The sequence below is a fragment of the Arabidopsis lyrata genome (genome assembly GCF_000004255.2).
Source record: "Arabidopsis lyrata subsp. lyrata unplaced genomic scaffold ARALYscaffold_8, whole genome shotgun sequence".
NCBI lineage: Eukaryota > Viridiplantae > Streptophyta > Magnoliopsida > Brassicales > Brassicaceae > Arabidopsis > Arabidopsis lyrata.
Genome location: NW_003302548.1, coordinates 20,703,369 through 20,720,209, shown reverse-complemented (window position 1 = coordinate 20,720,209; position 16,841 = coordinate 20,703,369). Strand labels below are relative to the sequence as shown.

At 33.4% G+C, this 16,841-nt stretch overlaps 5 protein-coding genes across 6 annotated transcripts; all 5 read left to right on the top strand.

The window, feature by feature from the left end:
* Positions 1-63: 63 nt before the first annotated feature.
* LOC9302590 lies at positions 64-2,116 on the top strand. 2 transcript variants are annotated; one of them, XM_021015453.1, is made up of 5 exons: positions 64-372; positions 480-725; positions 831-912; positions 992-1,301; positions 2,021-2,116. In XM_021015453.1, exons 1-5 carry the CDS (start codon positions 149-151, stop codon positions 2,077-2,079), a joined length of 921 nt encoding a protein of 306 aa, XP_020871112.1. In that variant the 5' UTR covers positions 64-148; the 3' UTR covers positions 2,080-2,116. The 2 variants fall into 2 exon arrangements, with proteins under 2 accessions (XP_020871112.1, XP_002866518.1); XM_002866472.2 differs by lacking the exon at positions 2,021-2,116 and having other exon boundaries at positions 65-372; positions 992-1,467.
* Positions 2,023-4,409, top strand: LOC9302589 (E3 ubiquitin-protein ligase SIS3). Its single transcript, XM_021015454.1, has 9 exons — positions 2,023-2,059; positions 2,377-2,443; positions 2,551-2,624; positions 2,724-2,865; positions 2,950-3,042; positions 3,121-3,186; positions 3,290-3,400; positions 3,476-3,580; positions 3,662-4,409. The coding sequence occupies exons 3-9, from the start codon at positions 2,587-2,589 to the stop codon at positions 4,187-4,189; spliced, it is 1,083 nt and encodes a 360-aa protein (XP_020871113.1). The 5' UTR covers positions 2,023-2,059; positions 2,377-2,443; positions 2,551-2,586; the 3' UTR covers positions 4,190-4,409.
* A 794-nt stretch (positions 4,410-5,203) lies between these two features.
* Positions 5,204-7,590, top strand: LOC9302587 (COP9 signalosome complex subunit 1). Its single transcript, XM_021015089.1, has 7 exons — positions 5,204-5,673; positions 5,786-6,057; positions 6,148-6,474; positions 6,561-6,677; positions 6,775-6,860; positions 6,943-7,177; positions 7,259-7,590. Exons 1-7 carry the CDS (start codon positions 5,634-5,636, stop codon positions 7,307-7,309), a joined length of 1,128 nt encoding a protein of 375 aa, XP_020870748.1. The 5' UTR covers positions 5,204-5,633; the 3' UTR covers positions 7,310-7,590.
* A 112-nt stretch (positions 7,591-7,702) lies between these two features.
* LOC9302586 (COP9 signalosome complex subunit 2) lies at positions 7,703-10,358 on the top strand. Its single transcript, XM_021015080.1, has 10 exons — positions 7,703-7,840; positions 7,948-8,040; positions 8,123-8,201; positions 8,549-8,783; positions 8,873-8,947; positions 9,043-9,177; positions 9,301-9,494; positions 9,576-9,641; positions 9,712-9,802; positions 9,872-10,358. Exons 1-10 carry the CDS (start codon positions 7,828-7,830, stop codon positions 10,115-10,117), a joined length of 1,227 nt encoding a protein of 408 aa, XP_020870739.1. The 5' UTR covers positions 7,703-7,827; the 3' UTR covers positions 10,118-10,358.
* Positions 10,359-14,821: 4,463 nt separating this feature from the next.
* On the top strand, positions 14,822-16,149 carry LOC9302585 (putative F-box protein At3g17560). Its single transcript, XM_021015893.1, has one exon. The coding sequence runs from the start codon at positions 14,950-14,952 to the stop codon at positions 16,084-16,086; it is 1,137 nt and encodes a 378-aa protein (XP_020871552.1). The 5' UTR covers positions 14,822-14,949; the 3' UTR covers positions 16,087-16,149.
* Positions 16,150-16,841: the final 692 nt, after the last annotated feature.

The following is a 16,841-nucleotide window of genomic DNA, read 5'->3' as shown; positions in this document are numbered from 1 at the left end:
GATAAAATTGTCATTTGCTAACCGGTTTACCCGATTCGATTATAGAAACGAACCAATGAGCTAAACCGGAATGTGCGATTCACAATTGTGGTTTTGTATCCTTAAAACACGGAGGACCGGAGATACCGTTTGAGATGACGATTGAATTATGTTATCATCATCGCCGGCGGTCACCACCACCGCACATCCTCCTCAATCACCGGAAACCTACCAAATTCCTCTGAATTTACTTTCCTCGCCGCGTATTACCCGCCGAGACCTTTTCAAGACTCTATCCGTATGTATTGCCACACCATCACTCTCAGTTTCCATCGCCGCACCAGCCAACGCACGCGGCCTCTTTCAAATGCCGCCTCTCCGGCTATCTAATCGGTAACTCACTTTTCCGAAACCCTAATTTTGAGTTTCTGAGTATACAACAATGTGCATCAATGTGTATGTTGCAATGTGTTTTTGGTTGTTGTTTATTTTGAATCAAGTTATTACCTTGTGAGAGCTGGGGAATCTGATTACGAAAGCTTAGGGATAATCAACACAAACCCGGTTGCCAAAACATCGGTAGATAGCGGATTATCAGAGAAAGGTAAGAAGCAGACGCTGAGAGCTGCGTTACAGCTAAAGGCAATGGGAGCTTGTGACCGAAACTGTTGGCTCTGGCCTTCCATAACACAGAGAGCTTATCAGGCTGCTGAAATCATCGCCGCCATCAATGGAATCAGTCGCAGGTAAAGTCTTCCATTAGTCTTCTTACTCTTTAGTGAGGTTATAACTGTGGAATCTAGTCTTTGTGATGGTACGCTGAATGTTTTATGTATACTTGGTTTTCGCAGCTATATAGTTCCGGAATATAGCTTCCTCGATGCTCGTGGTTTAGGCGCTTACGAAGGCAAGAAGCTAGAATCCATATCAGAAGTAATATTTAGCATTTTTCGCATTTAAACTTAGAAACAAAACTTTGGGTTGAAGTATGAAAGTTTCAACTTCTTTGCAGGTTTATGCATTAGACTCAATATCGATGAAGACAAAACCTCCTCCTATAAGCGACGGTACCCCCAATGAGAGTGTAGCAGATGTATTTGTGCGTGTGACGCAGCTCATGTCTATTCTCGAGACTCAATACTCAGAGGACACAATCGTGATTGTTTCACCTGATTCAGACAACTTATCGGTGTTACAAGCTGGTATTCAAGGACTCGACCTTCGCAGGCACTCAGAGTTGTATTTTGGACCAGGAGAAGTAAGATTGTTAGATGCAAACAGCATTCCTGTGTATAAGCAACCTGCTTCTGCCGTATATAAGTGTAAGAACCCACCAAACTGTGACTAAAATTATTATATTCTCAGTATCTGTTTATTGTTATTATTCAAATACAATTGTGATTAAAACATTATTTGAAGCTTAATTTTAGATTTCAGTGTAAGTATTAGTACATACAATCATAATGGTAACAGGCCGTATATTTCTAATTGCTTTCTTGATTTTTTTTTTTCAAGCAACTCATATTAAGTTGTAGTGTTTTCGTCCATGCAAATTTTGTTTCTAAAAAAAACTTCAATTAGTTCATTGATAAAAATTTGTTATTTACGAAAAACAGATATTCTGACATTTACATTACACCAAAAACAAAAAGCAGAGGAGATTAGTAGATACAGATGAATCTACTAATATCTACCTAACAATGAGCATACAATTTTCTTTTACTGATCCCTGAAGGAAGTTTCTCGTTGCTTTTATTTACTTCCCCGCAACTTCTACTTCAAGAAGAAAACCACAGGAGCTGCATCAGCTAAAAATTCGAATTACATTCTCTGTATAGCGATGAGCGTTTACTAAACTACTATTAGCTTCCCTATTTGATATTTCTTGTTTCTTTTATGGCGATGAGAGATGTTATCAAGTGGTTAGTTCTTAATGACTCGTCTCTGTCTGTGTTTGATCTTAACCAGAGGCAGAATCTCTTTTTTTTTTACTTAGGTGTATATATCTGATTTTATGGCTAAAGTTTGATTTTTTCTGCAGGTACGTTGGGATTGTCTTGTTGGCACTTGCACTTAATTTGTATCCTGAGAATTAGTTGATGGATTCTGAGAATTATATAGTTCTACTATGCCTTTTTATTGTTTTGTTTCTTTACCTTTAAATTCGAAATTCCTCGAATGATTCCACCACTTTCTTATATTGTCTATTAAAACTTCTAGATAGATACTGATTCTTCTTTTTTTGGGTATGTTGAATCACTCAAGAGGACAAAGAAAGTACTAAAGAATAGATTTTTTCTTTCATTGATTTGAGTTGCAAACTAAGACCTAGGGTTTTAGAGTATGTAAAGAATCTCATGAAATTGTGTTTCCTTGATGGTTTATTTTGCTATGTAGTCTCATTCTAGCTATCAATTGGAACAAATATCTTCTTTGCTATAAACCACTGCCTATATGGCTTGTGGTAGGTGTCTCTTGCTTATCATCCAGCACCTTCAATTTTTTCTTGTTTTCTGTTCCTTGAACTTCTGTTTTATTTGTCACGGATTTTATTGTCTCTGTTTTGTTTAGGTCGATTACACAACCGTGTTTATCTTTGGTCTTTTGATGTTTGTGGACAACTGGCTTGCTACTGGACTTGCCTTGTAGGTTTCATTTAAAGCTCCATGGTTTGCATTTTCTTGTATTTCTCTATCTTGGTTGGTGGTTTCACATTGTTTCTTGTTTACTTTGAATCATGTTAGGGATTTTGGAAGGCAGCAGCGTGATTCAAGCTGGTTCTGTAGGAGAGCGGTGGTCATGTCTATCTTAGCTTTGCTGCTGTATCCGTTCATGTGGGTTTGGACTGTAGTTGGAGCATTATTGTTTATAAATGCAAGAGACTGTGTAAGCAACTATTATATGGTTTTATGATATGGTTATTGAGCAAATCCGGTCTCTGAGTTTATTAAGTCTTTCTCATGTCCAAAGTTACTTGATGATCTTCAAAAATGGGATTTTATCACTTGGCTGGTGTCCAGCTGTTGTGTACTCGTCTGCATTGCCTGGACTTGTGTTGTAAAGGTAGATTATATCTTTACCATTTCTTTTGTTGGTTAAAAATTAAGGCTTCCTGGCTTATGCATGTGCAAATTTGAGCAGTGGTTGATGCGAAGACGTGCACAGTTATTACGTGCCCAGCAGGGAATTCCCATTTCTGAATTTGGGGTAAGTTTCCAGGATCTCATGACTTTGCTATCAATACTTTTTCTCAACTTTCTGTTTCTTATAAGCTAGATCTGACTTGGCTAGCATGATTCATTATGTCCAGATTCTAGTTGACATGGTTCGGGTACCCGACTGGGCATTTGATGCTGCAGGACAAGAGATGAGAAGTATGGGCCAAGATGCTGCTACGTATGATAGGTTGAATCCATCTCAGGCAAGTTATCAAAACTTATTATGAGATAATGAAGAATAAAATTACCTAAAGCTTTGAATCCTTTCGGTTTAACAGAGAGAAGCACTCATTCAAGAACTTCCAAAGTTCAGGTTAAAATCTGTCCCAACCGACTGCACTGAGTGTCCTATATGTTTAGAAGAGTTCTATATCGGAAACGAGGTAACTCAACTCCTTATGTTTGTTCTTGTGCTGGTCTCTGTACTCTGCATTGATGACCTGTTTTTTCTTTTGTTTGTTCAGGTTAGGGGTTTACCTTGTGCTCATAATTTCCATGTTGAATGTATAGACCAATGGCTTCGATTAAACGCAAAATGTCCACGGTGTCGTTGCTCGGTATTTCCAGATCTTGAGCTCAGTGCAGTATCCAACCTTGAAAGCTCAGATGCAGGACATCAATTCTCAAACAGCGAAACAACAACGGAATCTCGATACATGAGAAGCCAACCTCCTAGCCAAAGCTACCTTTTGCGATTACAAGGACTTCTTCGTCCTAGGTTAGAGATATTAGGAATGTGGCCTAACTTAACCCAAAAGCTAGCTCAAGAGTTAAGGATTGCCACATCCTTTATATACTACCCAAAGATCTTAATCCCAAGCAATGTGGGACCTTCTAATAGGCCTCCTCGAGATGTGGGTGGGAAACGGCCCAACGGGAACAGCCCAAGCCCAACATCTCGGAAATACAACAAAACATGCCACTTATATGGGCCACATAGGTGGAAAACTATTTTTGTGGGAATTTTGCTTGTTGGGCCAACCTGGCTCTGATACCATATTAGGAATGTGGCCTAACTTAACCCAAAAGCTAGCTCAAGAGTTAAGGATTGCCACATCCTTTATATACTACCCAAAGATCTTAATCCCAAACAATGTGGGACCTTCTAATAAGAGACCTCTGGTACTACTCTGGAGACTGCAGAGAACGGTGGGATTCGTCCGTATCTCTCACCGGAGCTAAACCCCCCCAAATTAGGCGGTGGGAGAAATGAGTAAAGAAAGCGAGCCTGTGGAAACTTAACTCCTAAGACCATCTTTATCAATGGGTTCTTAAGAAAATCTTAAGATGATCTTAGTAATTTTTTAGTATTATTACTAAGAACCAAAGTTAAGATTTACCTCTTTAAAATATATAGAAAACACTGTATATGAATTTGGTTAAAGTAAATAAAACGATCTTCGTTTTTACATTTTTGCAAGTAACAAGACAACTTATCTTATAGATAGTAGATAGATAATTTCAGGAGTAATAATTATAAAGACAGCATATATAATAATTTCGTAATATATGACTACATATGTTAAATTCTAAAATATTAATATATTTTAAAGTTATAATAACTATAAATCGCATATATAATATCTTTTTTTAAGTACTAAAAATTATTTTGAAATTCAAAGTAATACTATATATTTTCTAATTTTTTTGAGGATTTTCTTCAAATCTATACAGTAATATTATTTTTGGTATGCATCTATACATTAATATTTAATACACAAGAATGATGTTTAACTATTGTATATATTGGTCAAAAAGATAGCATAGGAGGAGTTTGGCAAAAAAAGGAGGAGTTTGGAATTTGAGAATATATAATAATTTTTGTGTTTCCTGAAATTTTATAAATATTTATTTAGTATATGGTTTTTTATTAGTTATCACACATTAAAAGTAAAATATCCTGTATTTTATTCACAAAATTTTATTGGTAATTAAGTTTCAATAATTAAATTTTAAATACTGCAATATATCTTATTTTGAAAAAACTTTCATACTATATTAAACATGATATAGTAATTAAGTTTCTTAACCTCTTATAAAAAACCATTTTCGTTTTAATAACAAAATCTGTTAGATGACAAAAAAAAAAGAAAACAAAATCTGTTAGAAGACATCTTAACCATCAACATTCCACATATTTACTTGACCCAACCACATCTTACCCGGGTCGCGGATCTTAGATCCGGATCCGTTACGGATCCCTAAACCAAAAAAATCGAAAAACCCCCAATCGACAAAACCTCTTCTCTCTCTTTTCCCTCGACCCTTCATCTTCTTCTCTCTGTACGTTTCGATTCTCTCTTCGTGTTCTTCTTCCGCCGTCGCCGTCGCCGTCGCCTCAGCCACCGCATCTGTCTTCTCTTCTTCCTGAAATCGACGGTTGAGATCTCTACTTTTGGTCAGCTATAAAATCTTCTGTTAGCTAAACAAGAAGAAATGGAAGGAAACCGCGATTTCAGTGATTCAGTTGACAAATGTAAGCTCCCAAATTTCTTCAGTTTCTTGGTTATATTTCTTCTAAGAGCTGCTCCCGTTTCTTTTGAGGTTTCGTTAGGTTTCGTTCAAATTTTCATGGTCTGTTTGCCCAGGTTTCATTATGTACGACCCTCTTTTGAAGATTGAAAAGCTTTTGTTTCTCTTGGACAATGGTGTAAAACGAACCGGAATTCTAAATGAAGCTTGCCGTTTGATCAAGCTTGGAGACAATGCGACTCTTCTCAGAATGGTCAGAACGAATTACCAATTGGATGATGATGATGATGATGATGATGATGATGATGATATGTGGCTCAGACGAGCAAATGCTCGTTTTTCTCGGAGAAAGATAAATCTTGAGTCAGGATTGGATGTTACTTCTTGGGTAACTTCTTTATCAGAAAACATGATTTTGGATAAATATATTGTTAGTCTTTTTTGTCGAATTTATAGATCTCTGTGTCTTTGTCTTTAGGGAAAACCAATACGACGGGAAGAAAGGAGAAAACTTTTCAGCATGCTTGGAGAACTCCACTATGATTACGGGGATCTCAATGAAGCTTTTAGGATTTTTCATGAAGAACTTGAATCCTGCACTATGGAGACACAGGTTATTGAGTCACATTTGAAGTTGATTCTAGTTAGCCTTAAAAGGGGCAAACTAGAAGACGTACTTCAGTGGGTTGATAAAGTTAGGGAGCGAGGCGGTGGTTCTATGGAAAGCATCGTCGCTGCAAAAGTGACATGTGCCTGTGCATTAGGGAATATGGGACTACAGAGATACAAAACTGCAGCCCGTGAGGTAAGTATTTTTCTTTCATTTAAGTGCACATTTCATTTAGATTTGCCTAATGTGAACTTAAAACCATTTGAATTTTTCATGTGCAGTTCTTGGATGTAAGCTGTGGACTTGGGGATACATTCAACGAAGTCATTCTCCCTCGCGATGTTGCCATTTACGGAGGTCTTTGTGCGCTTGCAACATATGATCGATCCGAAATCAAGGCACGTACTGTTATTTTTCTTTTTAATAGCTTTTCTATCTGTTATTCCAACATGATTTATAACACTGTTATTGTACTGTTATTTGACAATGTGGCAGCAAGGAGTCTTAGCCAACAACCATGCTTGGAGAGTTTTAGGGTTCGCACCAGAAATAAGGAAGATTATCACGGAATTCCATAAAGGGTAACATTTATAACCTTTGCTAATACAAACTTTTGAGTTAATAATTAGCAACTCACTTGTAGAATCTTCATGTTTGTTACAGGCACTATACCTACTGTCTGAATTATCTTCAAAGTATCAAGCCAAATCTACTCTTGGACATTTACGCTTTCAAACATGTCGAGAGGTTGTTTGATCAGATCCGTGAGAAGGCCCTATTGGAGTATGCACAACCATTTGAATCTCTAAATTTGGACACCATGGCACGTGAATTCAACAGCAGTGTCTCAGGCTTAGAGAAGGAACTTGTCGTGTTGATCACAGACAACAAGCTACAGGTCCCTTTCCTTTCCGTTGCATCTACTTGTCGTTTCGAAGCCTTGAAATTAAAAACCATCTCTCTTTTTTATCCTGCACAGGCACTGGTTGATTCGGACAAGAAAGTCCTTTATAGAGGATCTTTCCAGTGAGTACTTGGGATGGGAAACGAATCCTATAATGATGTTAAGACTCTGATAGGTTATGGACATGAAGGAGAAGAAAGAAGCTGATGTGGTTAACGGAGAGAGAGGCTTCAATTAACGGAATCGTCGCGAGATTTTGCTTTGTGTCTTGGAAAATACGTTGAGTTGTTAGATTTTTCTCGTTACATATCAATTTAAGAAAGATTAGAAACCGGTTCATTCGGGACCAACTTGGTATTGGTTCGGTTTGGTTTTAAACAATTTGATTCGGTTCAGATTTGATTTTGTTTTTGTTTGTGCAATTACAAAATTAGAAAGCTAAGATGGAAACAACAGGCCATAAAAATACTCTAGAATTAATTTATTAATATTCCTGAAACACTAAAAAGGAAAAATACAAAAAAAAATTGTAGATAAATACAACATCACCAAATCAAATCAAATCGGAAATCCACCTGAAACTTTGGGCGGCTTGGCTTTTAGTCCGTCACAAGCTTAATCTTCGTATTCTTCGTCTGATCATTATGGCTTCTTCAGGTCTTGTTATTTTTAATCTGGGTTTGGATCTCCGACTTACTCATCATAAATCGTTTGGTTTTTGTTGTTAATCATGTGCTTTTCGAATTTTGTAATCGCGTGCGTAGATACTGATATGGAGAACTGTGTATACGAGGACCTCGATGGGGACATGAATGACGAAGAAATTGGCATAGCGAACAAGTATTGGGATGCAGAAGGTTCTCTTGCGTTCCATTGTGTTTGCATTCTCTCAACACCTGGTGCGATTCGGATCTTGATACATAGATTTCTTTCTTAAAGGCAAAATGGAGACTGAACCTGAAACTGCACTTTCTGGGTTTGCTGATGTTGTTAAGATGAGCCGAAACCATGATAACTGGTAAGATCGATCTCCTGCGATCCCGATTAATTTATTGTTGTAGCTCTAGGGAACAGAATGCTCTTCTTTCTGATTTTCTTACACAAGTAGACTCATTCCATGTCAAATTGAAACTTATTTTTCTCTAGTTATATGATCATCTCCTGCTAGATTCCCCTGGTTTATGTCAAGTTAATTTTGTCCTTTAGGCTCTTTTGTTTTCCACACAAAATATATATATATGTATCTGTATTATATCTTTCTGAGATGCATTGCCTTCGTTATTCTTCTAACCATCATTCGTGTGAATAATCTGTTTGAAGTTTTGTTCATCTAGTTAAACCATTGCATGCCCTATTTCTCGTCAGGTGTCTCATAGCTCTTGAGCGGACTGTGCAGATTTATTGTAGTCGGGGTGAACACGAAAAAATTAAGGATGTGCATAGAGAGATGCTTAAGTTTACCAAGTCTCCCTACTTTTATTCTTCCATAACCAGTATTACAGACTTCGTCTCTAGCTCTTTTAGCGACAACTTTGACCTGCTGGAAGAGTTTTATCAGACCACCTTGCAAACCCTCGAAGAGAGTAAGGGAAGCTCTCAGGTATGGAAACTAGCTATTTTCCTTTTATATATATGCCTACCATTTCTTCTCAGTGGTTTGGATTTGTGACATGTTGGTTTCTTCTGCAGGCACTCTGGTTCAAAACGAATCTGAAACTCTGCAACACCTTGTTTGACCTTCGTAAATACCCACAAATTAGTAAGGTATAACTTGGATTATTCAAATCTTATGATTGAAGCTCCTGTTACTAATTAAGGATCTTGGTATGTACAATAACAAGTTTTTTACTGTTAGCCAGATCCTCAAGGAACTCCATAGATATTGTCAGAATGAAGATGGCACATATGCTAAGAACAAAGGAAGTCAGGTGTTTGAGGTTTTTGCAAATGAATTTCTGCTCTACATTGAAACAAATGATAACAAAGATCTTAAGGTTAAATAAGATCATCTGCTTTATGTTTTTTACCTCCCAAGTATTTTTGAGATTCTGCAATTTTATCGCTGCATACTTCTTTTGGCTTTTATGACTAAAACACAACCAAACACTTTTGAATAGATGCAACAACTGTACCAGAAGGCATTTTCCGGCAAATTCGATACAAGTGATCATACGGTCATTGGTATAGTACGCGAATGTGGTGGAAAAATGCACTTGGCAGAACGTCAGTGGGAAGAAGCTGCCATTGACTTCCGTGCGGCTTTTGCAAACTATAATTTAGCTCGTAACCAGAGACGTATAAAGTGCCTAAAGTAAGTATCTTGCTTTTTGTATTGTGATTTGTCCAAACATCTTAGGAGTTATTTGCTCTCTTTCTGTTTGGCTTTGCAAAGGTATGGTCTTCTGGCGAATATGATGGGGTCGAAAGTGAATCCATTTGACCGGGAGACTGCAAGGCGGTACGTCATTTCCCTAATATTTGTATTGTAAACTCATTTTGGTTCTATGCTTCTAATAAATAAACTGCAGGTACGAAAACAACCCTGAGATCTTGGCAATGAAAGCTTTGATAGAAGCTTATGAAAAAAATGATTTTGCAGAGTTTCAGAGAATATTAAAGGTGAAGTATGGGTTTTGTTTTCTCACGTATATCTAAAAACAACACTGATAAAATGGTTTTGATATGTAGTCCATGGATGATCCATTTATCAAAACCTACTACATGGAAGATCTAGATATGTTAAAGAAGGTGAGAACACAAGTGTTACTGAACCTGATAAAGCCATATGCAAATATAGGGATTCAGTTCATATCAACGAAACTAGGCATGTCAGAGACAGAAGTTACGGAGTTGCTGAGGTCGCTGATACTCGACAGTCAAATCGATGGGTCTATTGATGGAGTGAACGGTTACTTGCTGTTGACCAAATTATAGAAACGGTTACTTGCTTAAATGGAGCAGCCAACAAACTCAGTTCTCTTTTGCTTGGTATCACCAACGGCGGAATTTAGTAGCCTAGGCATCCGGTTAATTCGGTTCTTCTCTTATAGTTTTTCGGTTTGTACCAAATCCCGCCGAATTGAACAGAGTAAATATACGGTTCGATTGGTTACAGTAAATTTTGGGTAAAGAAAAAGCTGCCGAAATCACGCAATCTCGGTTCGGTTATTCGTAATCTTGGTTTATACGGTTCATTTATAATTTCGTTTATTGTTTTCCTTTTAAAATTTGACATCATCTTATTGGGTTGCTGAAAGAAAAGAAAACATGTAATTGGGTTTCCTTTCATGGGCTGAACGAAGCCCAAATCGTTGACATCATAACGAAAAGAATACAAAACCCAAATCTAAATAAATTTGACAAACCCAAATACAATTAGGAGAAAGAAAGAAAATCAAAACGAGCAAGGGAGATTTGCATAAAGACAACCAGGAGATAATATACAAAGGTGACATTGATATACTCTGATTGGTGTTTCTTTGGTCACCATCTTCTTCTTTATGGTTTCTGAACCATATTCTTGGTCTCTTCACCTTTGCTGAATCTTCTTGGTCCGTCTTGGTTGTCTTGATTGAAGTGGCTCCAGGAGGAACCATATGGAGCTCTGATAACATGTTGCACTTTACAAGTTTGTTTTCTTCTCGTTTTGCATTTCTCTGTTTCAAGTGTAAGCTAGGATGAGTGTTTGAGAAAGAGCCTTAGAAATTTTGGGGAGAATTGAGATATGAAACTAGTACATTTTCTCATACACTTTTACACAAAACACTTAAACTTGTATACAGAGAAAGAGAGAATTAGTTGTTGTGGTATGTTGATGTAAAGCCTCTTATTGCTTCTGATTCTTCGATTTTATTTGTGCTACTACCAGCTTCAGGGCTAAAATAAGGGGAAGCATAACTGAAGAATCAACAGAGGCACGAGCATGATGGACCACTTATTGATGAGTTTGAAGTTGTGAAAAAGCGTGATGCATAAAAAAGAACCGTTTCCAGCTAGCAACATTATCGCCTTGCCCTGTCATAGATGAATGATATTATGAAGCAAGTGAGCTATAATTTGGTTATATGGATAGTAAAAAATCAATTCTAAGGATTGTTTGAATAGAAGTATTTCTCTATTTCATATATATTTACCCTTAATGTGCTTTCTAATTTATTATTTAAATCAAATGACATTTTGTTTAATAACTTACAATACTAAAAGTTTAGTTTTTAAATGTACCTAAAAAATATTAATATAGATTCCAAATCTACAAAGATATATATATATATATATATATATATATATATATATATATATATACAATTAATTTTATTTTTTAAAAGGTATATAAATAAATCATTGGTTCTTTAAATTAATTAAAGAAAATATGTAATAAATTACTAATCTTAAAAGGATAAGGAAAATACGAAATAGGTAAAATAGAAGGATAATATATATGAATACAGAAATCAACTTATACTAGGATATTGACCCGCGGTATACTGCGGGTTAATTATCTGTTTTTTTTTTGTTTTTTATAAACTGATGAATTTGTTGTATATAATATTTTTTGTTGTACACTGCGAGTCACATGCGTTGTAACTAAAAATGAAAATTTTAAGTTGTATTTGTTTTGTTTAGTGCTTAAAATTGTATAATTGTATTTTGATTTGTTAATCCCAGGATTTACCCGTGATATATTATCCCGTATTAATATCAATCCAAACCCGACCCGTCCCACCATATAATCTTGTCCCGTAAAATTAAACATCATTTTGTTATTTCTTTTAATAACACTTTTATTTAAAAGACATATAATTCGAGTCAATTTAAAAGTTTGCTTTCAAATAGTTTCTATAATATATATATATATATATATATATATATATATATATATATATATATATATATATATATATTTTCACATTAGTGTGTGTTTTTGGACCAACCCGTAAAAATATTTTTAAAATCTATATTAAAATACTAAATAATTTTGTTTCGATTTGTTAATTTTAAGTTTTCACCCGTAGTATATTGTCCCGTTTTAGATAATTGCAGAAATTAAGTAAATATCTGAATGACTCAATTCTGGGTCAGAGTAAAAAAAAAATACGACCTGATTAAACGCGCAAATTTGTTCTTCAAAAATGTTAATATAGATTGTACACATACTTTTTTCTTCATCGATTGAGTAATATATGTCCGTTTTAAAAAGTTTGAATCATAGCATATGTAGAAAAAAATCGAATTTTTTTATTAAGTATATATATTTTATAATAGTTCAAAATAATATAAATATAAGATCATATAAAAGTGAAATGAGAATCATATATGGATGTTATAATTAGGTAGAGAGGTTTTAGAAAATTAGTTCAAATTTGTTATATTAGCATTAAATAATCATATTTGATTTCTATATCTATAAAAATTGTAGAGAATATGCTATAAATAAAGAGTTTAGGTATAGTAATTAGTTGAGAAAATATATATTTTTTAGATTTTATTGATTAATTTTGTTTTTAATTTTGTCAAAAATAAGGAAAGATCTTATTGAAGATTTCCGGGTCAAAATTAAATAAAATTTGACCCGATTAGGAATCCCAAAAAGTGTTGCAAAAATGTATCTATATATACATTTTTGGATGACTTTTAGCAAATAAATCCTGGAGTTGGAATGTATTTACGGATGAATGCCATTGGCATTAATTATTTAAATTTGAAAAATATTAATTAAAGATATTACCAACACGATTTCGAGAATCATAAATTCATATCTTCCTTAATTTTCTGAGTCATTAATGTGATAATCTTTAGGAAATATTTCTCTGTAAAAAAAAAAATCCACATTAATGAAGGCATTAAAATCGACACTAACAATTAAATTATTTAGATATTCAATTATTTTAAGATTCTTATATCTTATTTGATATTTTTTTTTATATCTCATTCTTTAATTACTGCGTTTAGAATTTATTGGTTGTTACCTATTTTTTGGTGAAATTTATTGGTTGTTACTTAATAAGTAATTATGGTGCGTTTATTTTAGTTAATATCTAATTTAAAGGATTTGTTTTCTTTTATTATTAATAAACGAATAACATGTATAGAAATAAAAGATTTTTCTTGCGACTCCATAATAAAAATATTAAACTCTTATTTTCTACATTTCTTACACATAATATCCTCTTATTCAATAACAAAAAATATATATTGCAATTTTTAAAAATATTTATAATATTTAAATTATATAAAAAGTTTGTAATATTAATATTATTTCAACTCTATACAAATTTAATTTATATGTATATATATCTTATGGGAACCATTTAAAAGAAATTTTTAAATTGACTTGAATTATATAGCTTTTAAATAAAAGTATTATTAAAAAGAAAAATAACTAAATGATGTTTAATTTCACAGGACGGGTAATATGATGGGACGGGTTTGGGTTGATATTTATAAAAGATAGTATACCACGGGTGAAATCCTAAAATTAACAATCAAAATAATCTATCAAACAAATTACATTTTGATTTTTTTAAGAAAATATAGCCCCGCGGTGTACCGCGGGTTAAAATCTAGTAGTAGATTAATACCAGTAATTAATGAATTAAAAAAAAAGTTAAATATGATTTTAAAAGTATATCTTCTCCAAATAGAAATACAAAAATCAAATCGTTAAAGTTTTAAGTCGATCAGATATTTAGAAGATAAATATAAAATTTTGGAAAATATATAATAAAATAAGACAAGTCAAATTTAGGTGGCATGAAAAAAGGAATCTCGGAATATATATATTAATTTTAGAAAAGGAAATTAAAATATTATTTACCAAAAAGATCTTTTTAGTAGTTATCCGAAAACTATTAAATACTTGCCTTAAAAATAGGGTTATTTTGAAAACCACCCTGTTTTTAAGTTATACTTTGAAAAATACATTTTTTTATTTTTGATGAAAACTACAATCTTTTTATATATAAAATGACAATTTGGTATTAATTTAAATTTAAAGCTATATTTTTAATAAATAAACTAAATTCGAAATTTAGGGAAAGAAAAAAAAAACTAAATTCAAGATAATTTTAATTAAAGTTATATATATGTTTTAACACTAATATGTTTTATCAATTTTATATATTAAAATTTAACAAGATAATATCTAAAAATATTATAAAATCTATCACTTAATATTTGTCATGTTATATAAAGTAAAATAATCTCCAAGACTCCAACACTCCAAACACATTTTCAACTCAACATTTCACAAAACTTTGCTTCAATTCAATGATTCTCTTTAAAAAAATTTGTTATTCTTTATTGTTAAAAAAAATAATACATGACTTAACAAAAATCATGACTTAATATCAGTAGAATGTTGTTATGCATTATTTTTTAAGAAATAGTTATGATAGTAAATTTCTGAATTGTTAGTTATACAAAACTTTGTAAAAATTAAATATTTAATTCTTATCAATAAATTTATTTTCTAGTTAAAATATAGATATTTTGATTAATTTTTATTAAGTTTAAGTAAATTTTAGTAATTTTACATATTTAATTTAGTTTTTAAACGAAAATTAAAAAAAGGTAATTTTCAAAAGTGTAAGCAAAAAGAGGGTATTTTTCCAAATTTACTCTTAAAAATATGTCTCATATATTATAATAGCGTTAACTTATTTCTTATTGGAATGTACGTACTTACATGCATAATATAATAGCTTTAACTTATTTTTTCATATAAGAGCTTTAATTTATTACAGTTTAATTAGTTAAAACCCTAACTGATGATGAGAGAAACAAGGATGATGTCCGATCTGCCACAGGATTTGATAGAAGAGATACTATATAGGGTTCCGGTGGCATCTCTGAGAAGATTACGAGCTACTTGCAAACGATGGTACCATCAAGCTTTATTCAAAGATCCGAGATTCATCAAACAATACTATGATAAAACAGCAAGACAGTATCATGCTCTCATGCTGGTTGAATTTAGAGTATGTCCAATGAGCACCGTTCTCGATAGACTTAGGAGAAACATAATCGTGTCTTTAGATGGGCATCGCCTAATATCTCCCCATTGCAATGAAGCAGTCGATTTATCTAAAGCCTTTCACTGCGATGGCATATTGGTATGCCCTTTTAAGAAGAACATGATTGTGGTTTGGAATCCGTTTTCTGGGCAAACCAGATGGATACAACTGCAAAATAAACACTACATCGGAGCCTATGCTCTCGGATACGACAAGAATAAATTGTGTCGTAGCTACAAAATCTTGAGGTTTGAGTGTATATACGAAAAGTTGGCTCCGGACAGCGTGGAAATTTATGAGTTTACCTCTAATTCATGGAGGAATCTTGATGCGATCATTCCCGATCAGGCCTACTTAAAAAGTGATGGCCATGCGTGTGCGTCTTTAAGTGGAAATACTTATTGGGTGTCGTGGATTAAAAAAGGAGACAACGACGACTACTCACTACTCAGTTTTGATTTTTCAACAGAAAGGTTTCAACGTTTGTGTGCTCCCTTTCATCATCAACCATGCCGTGTTGATACTATGGCTCTCTCGGTTGTTAGAGAAGAACATCTTTCCTTGTTTTATCAGAGTAGACAGACACTAAAAGTGGAAATATGGATGACCGATGAGATTCATACAACATTTGTGTCGTGGAGCAAGTTCTTAACATTAGATTTAGTTTCTCCTTCTTTTTCGAATTCCATGAGCTTCTATATTGTTGACGAGGAGAAGAAAGTTGTTGTGTGTTGTGTGGAAGACGGATTTTTCGACTCCAAATTGGTATGGATTGTTAGAGAAGGAGAAGAATATATACCAGACTTGCCAGTTTATTATGGCAGACAATCAGTAGGTTTTAGATCTATTTGTCATATGCCAAAATTGTTTGGTTATGTTCCAAAAAATTAGCATTGTGGGTTTCTTTTGCTTGCTTTGTCAAGTCCTTGGATTGGATGAATGAAACGATATCAGTTTTTTTTTTTTTTAATATCTTTAGTACTAGTGGCTTTATATAAGGATATATACTTTCTTAGAGTTTTGGAATAATTATATGCTCTTTTCATTTAAAACAAAGGCCCCGAATGTTTCTTTGCATTTGCCTAACTTTGAATTCTTATGACATGGAAACATAAACGAAAACGTTGATTCAGCGCCAGAGATGGCTTATACAAACAACACGGGTTTATCCGACCCAAAAAAAAAAAAACAACACGGGTTTACTTACGTCCCTGGTTCAGATTGCCCAGTTTCGATCGTCTAACTAGTGAAACGGTTTGAAAAAGGAATTCATAACAAAAAGAAAAACCTTATGAAATGAATCTGAATATCTTTTTTATTTTTATTCATTTGTGTTTTAACTTTTAAGTAAGTCGCATATATATTCCATACTATTATTTTGGAAGTACATTAAGGAAACTAACATCATATTTTTATAAAATATTACGTAGAAATGCTATTGAAAAAAAAAAAATTAAAGACCAAATTAAATTAGTTCATTAAAGATAAACAACACTTTCTAATATTATATATATAGACTGACAAAAAAAAAATTCAGTTACTAGCTACTATAATATATCAACACTTTCTTCTAAAATCTATACTAGTATAATTGCAGCACTTTTTGTGACGGGTGAGTAAAAAAGCTTTCGGGTATATCGAATATC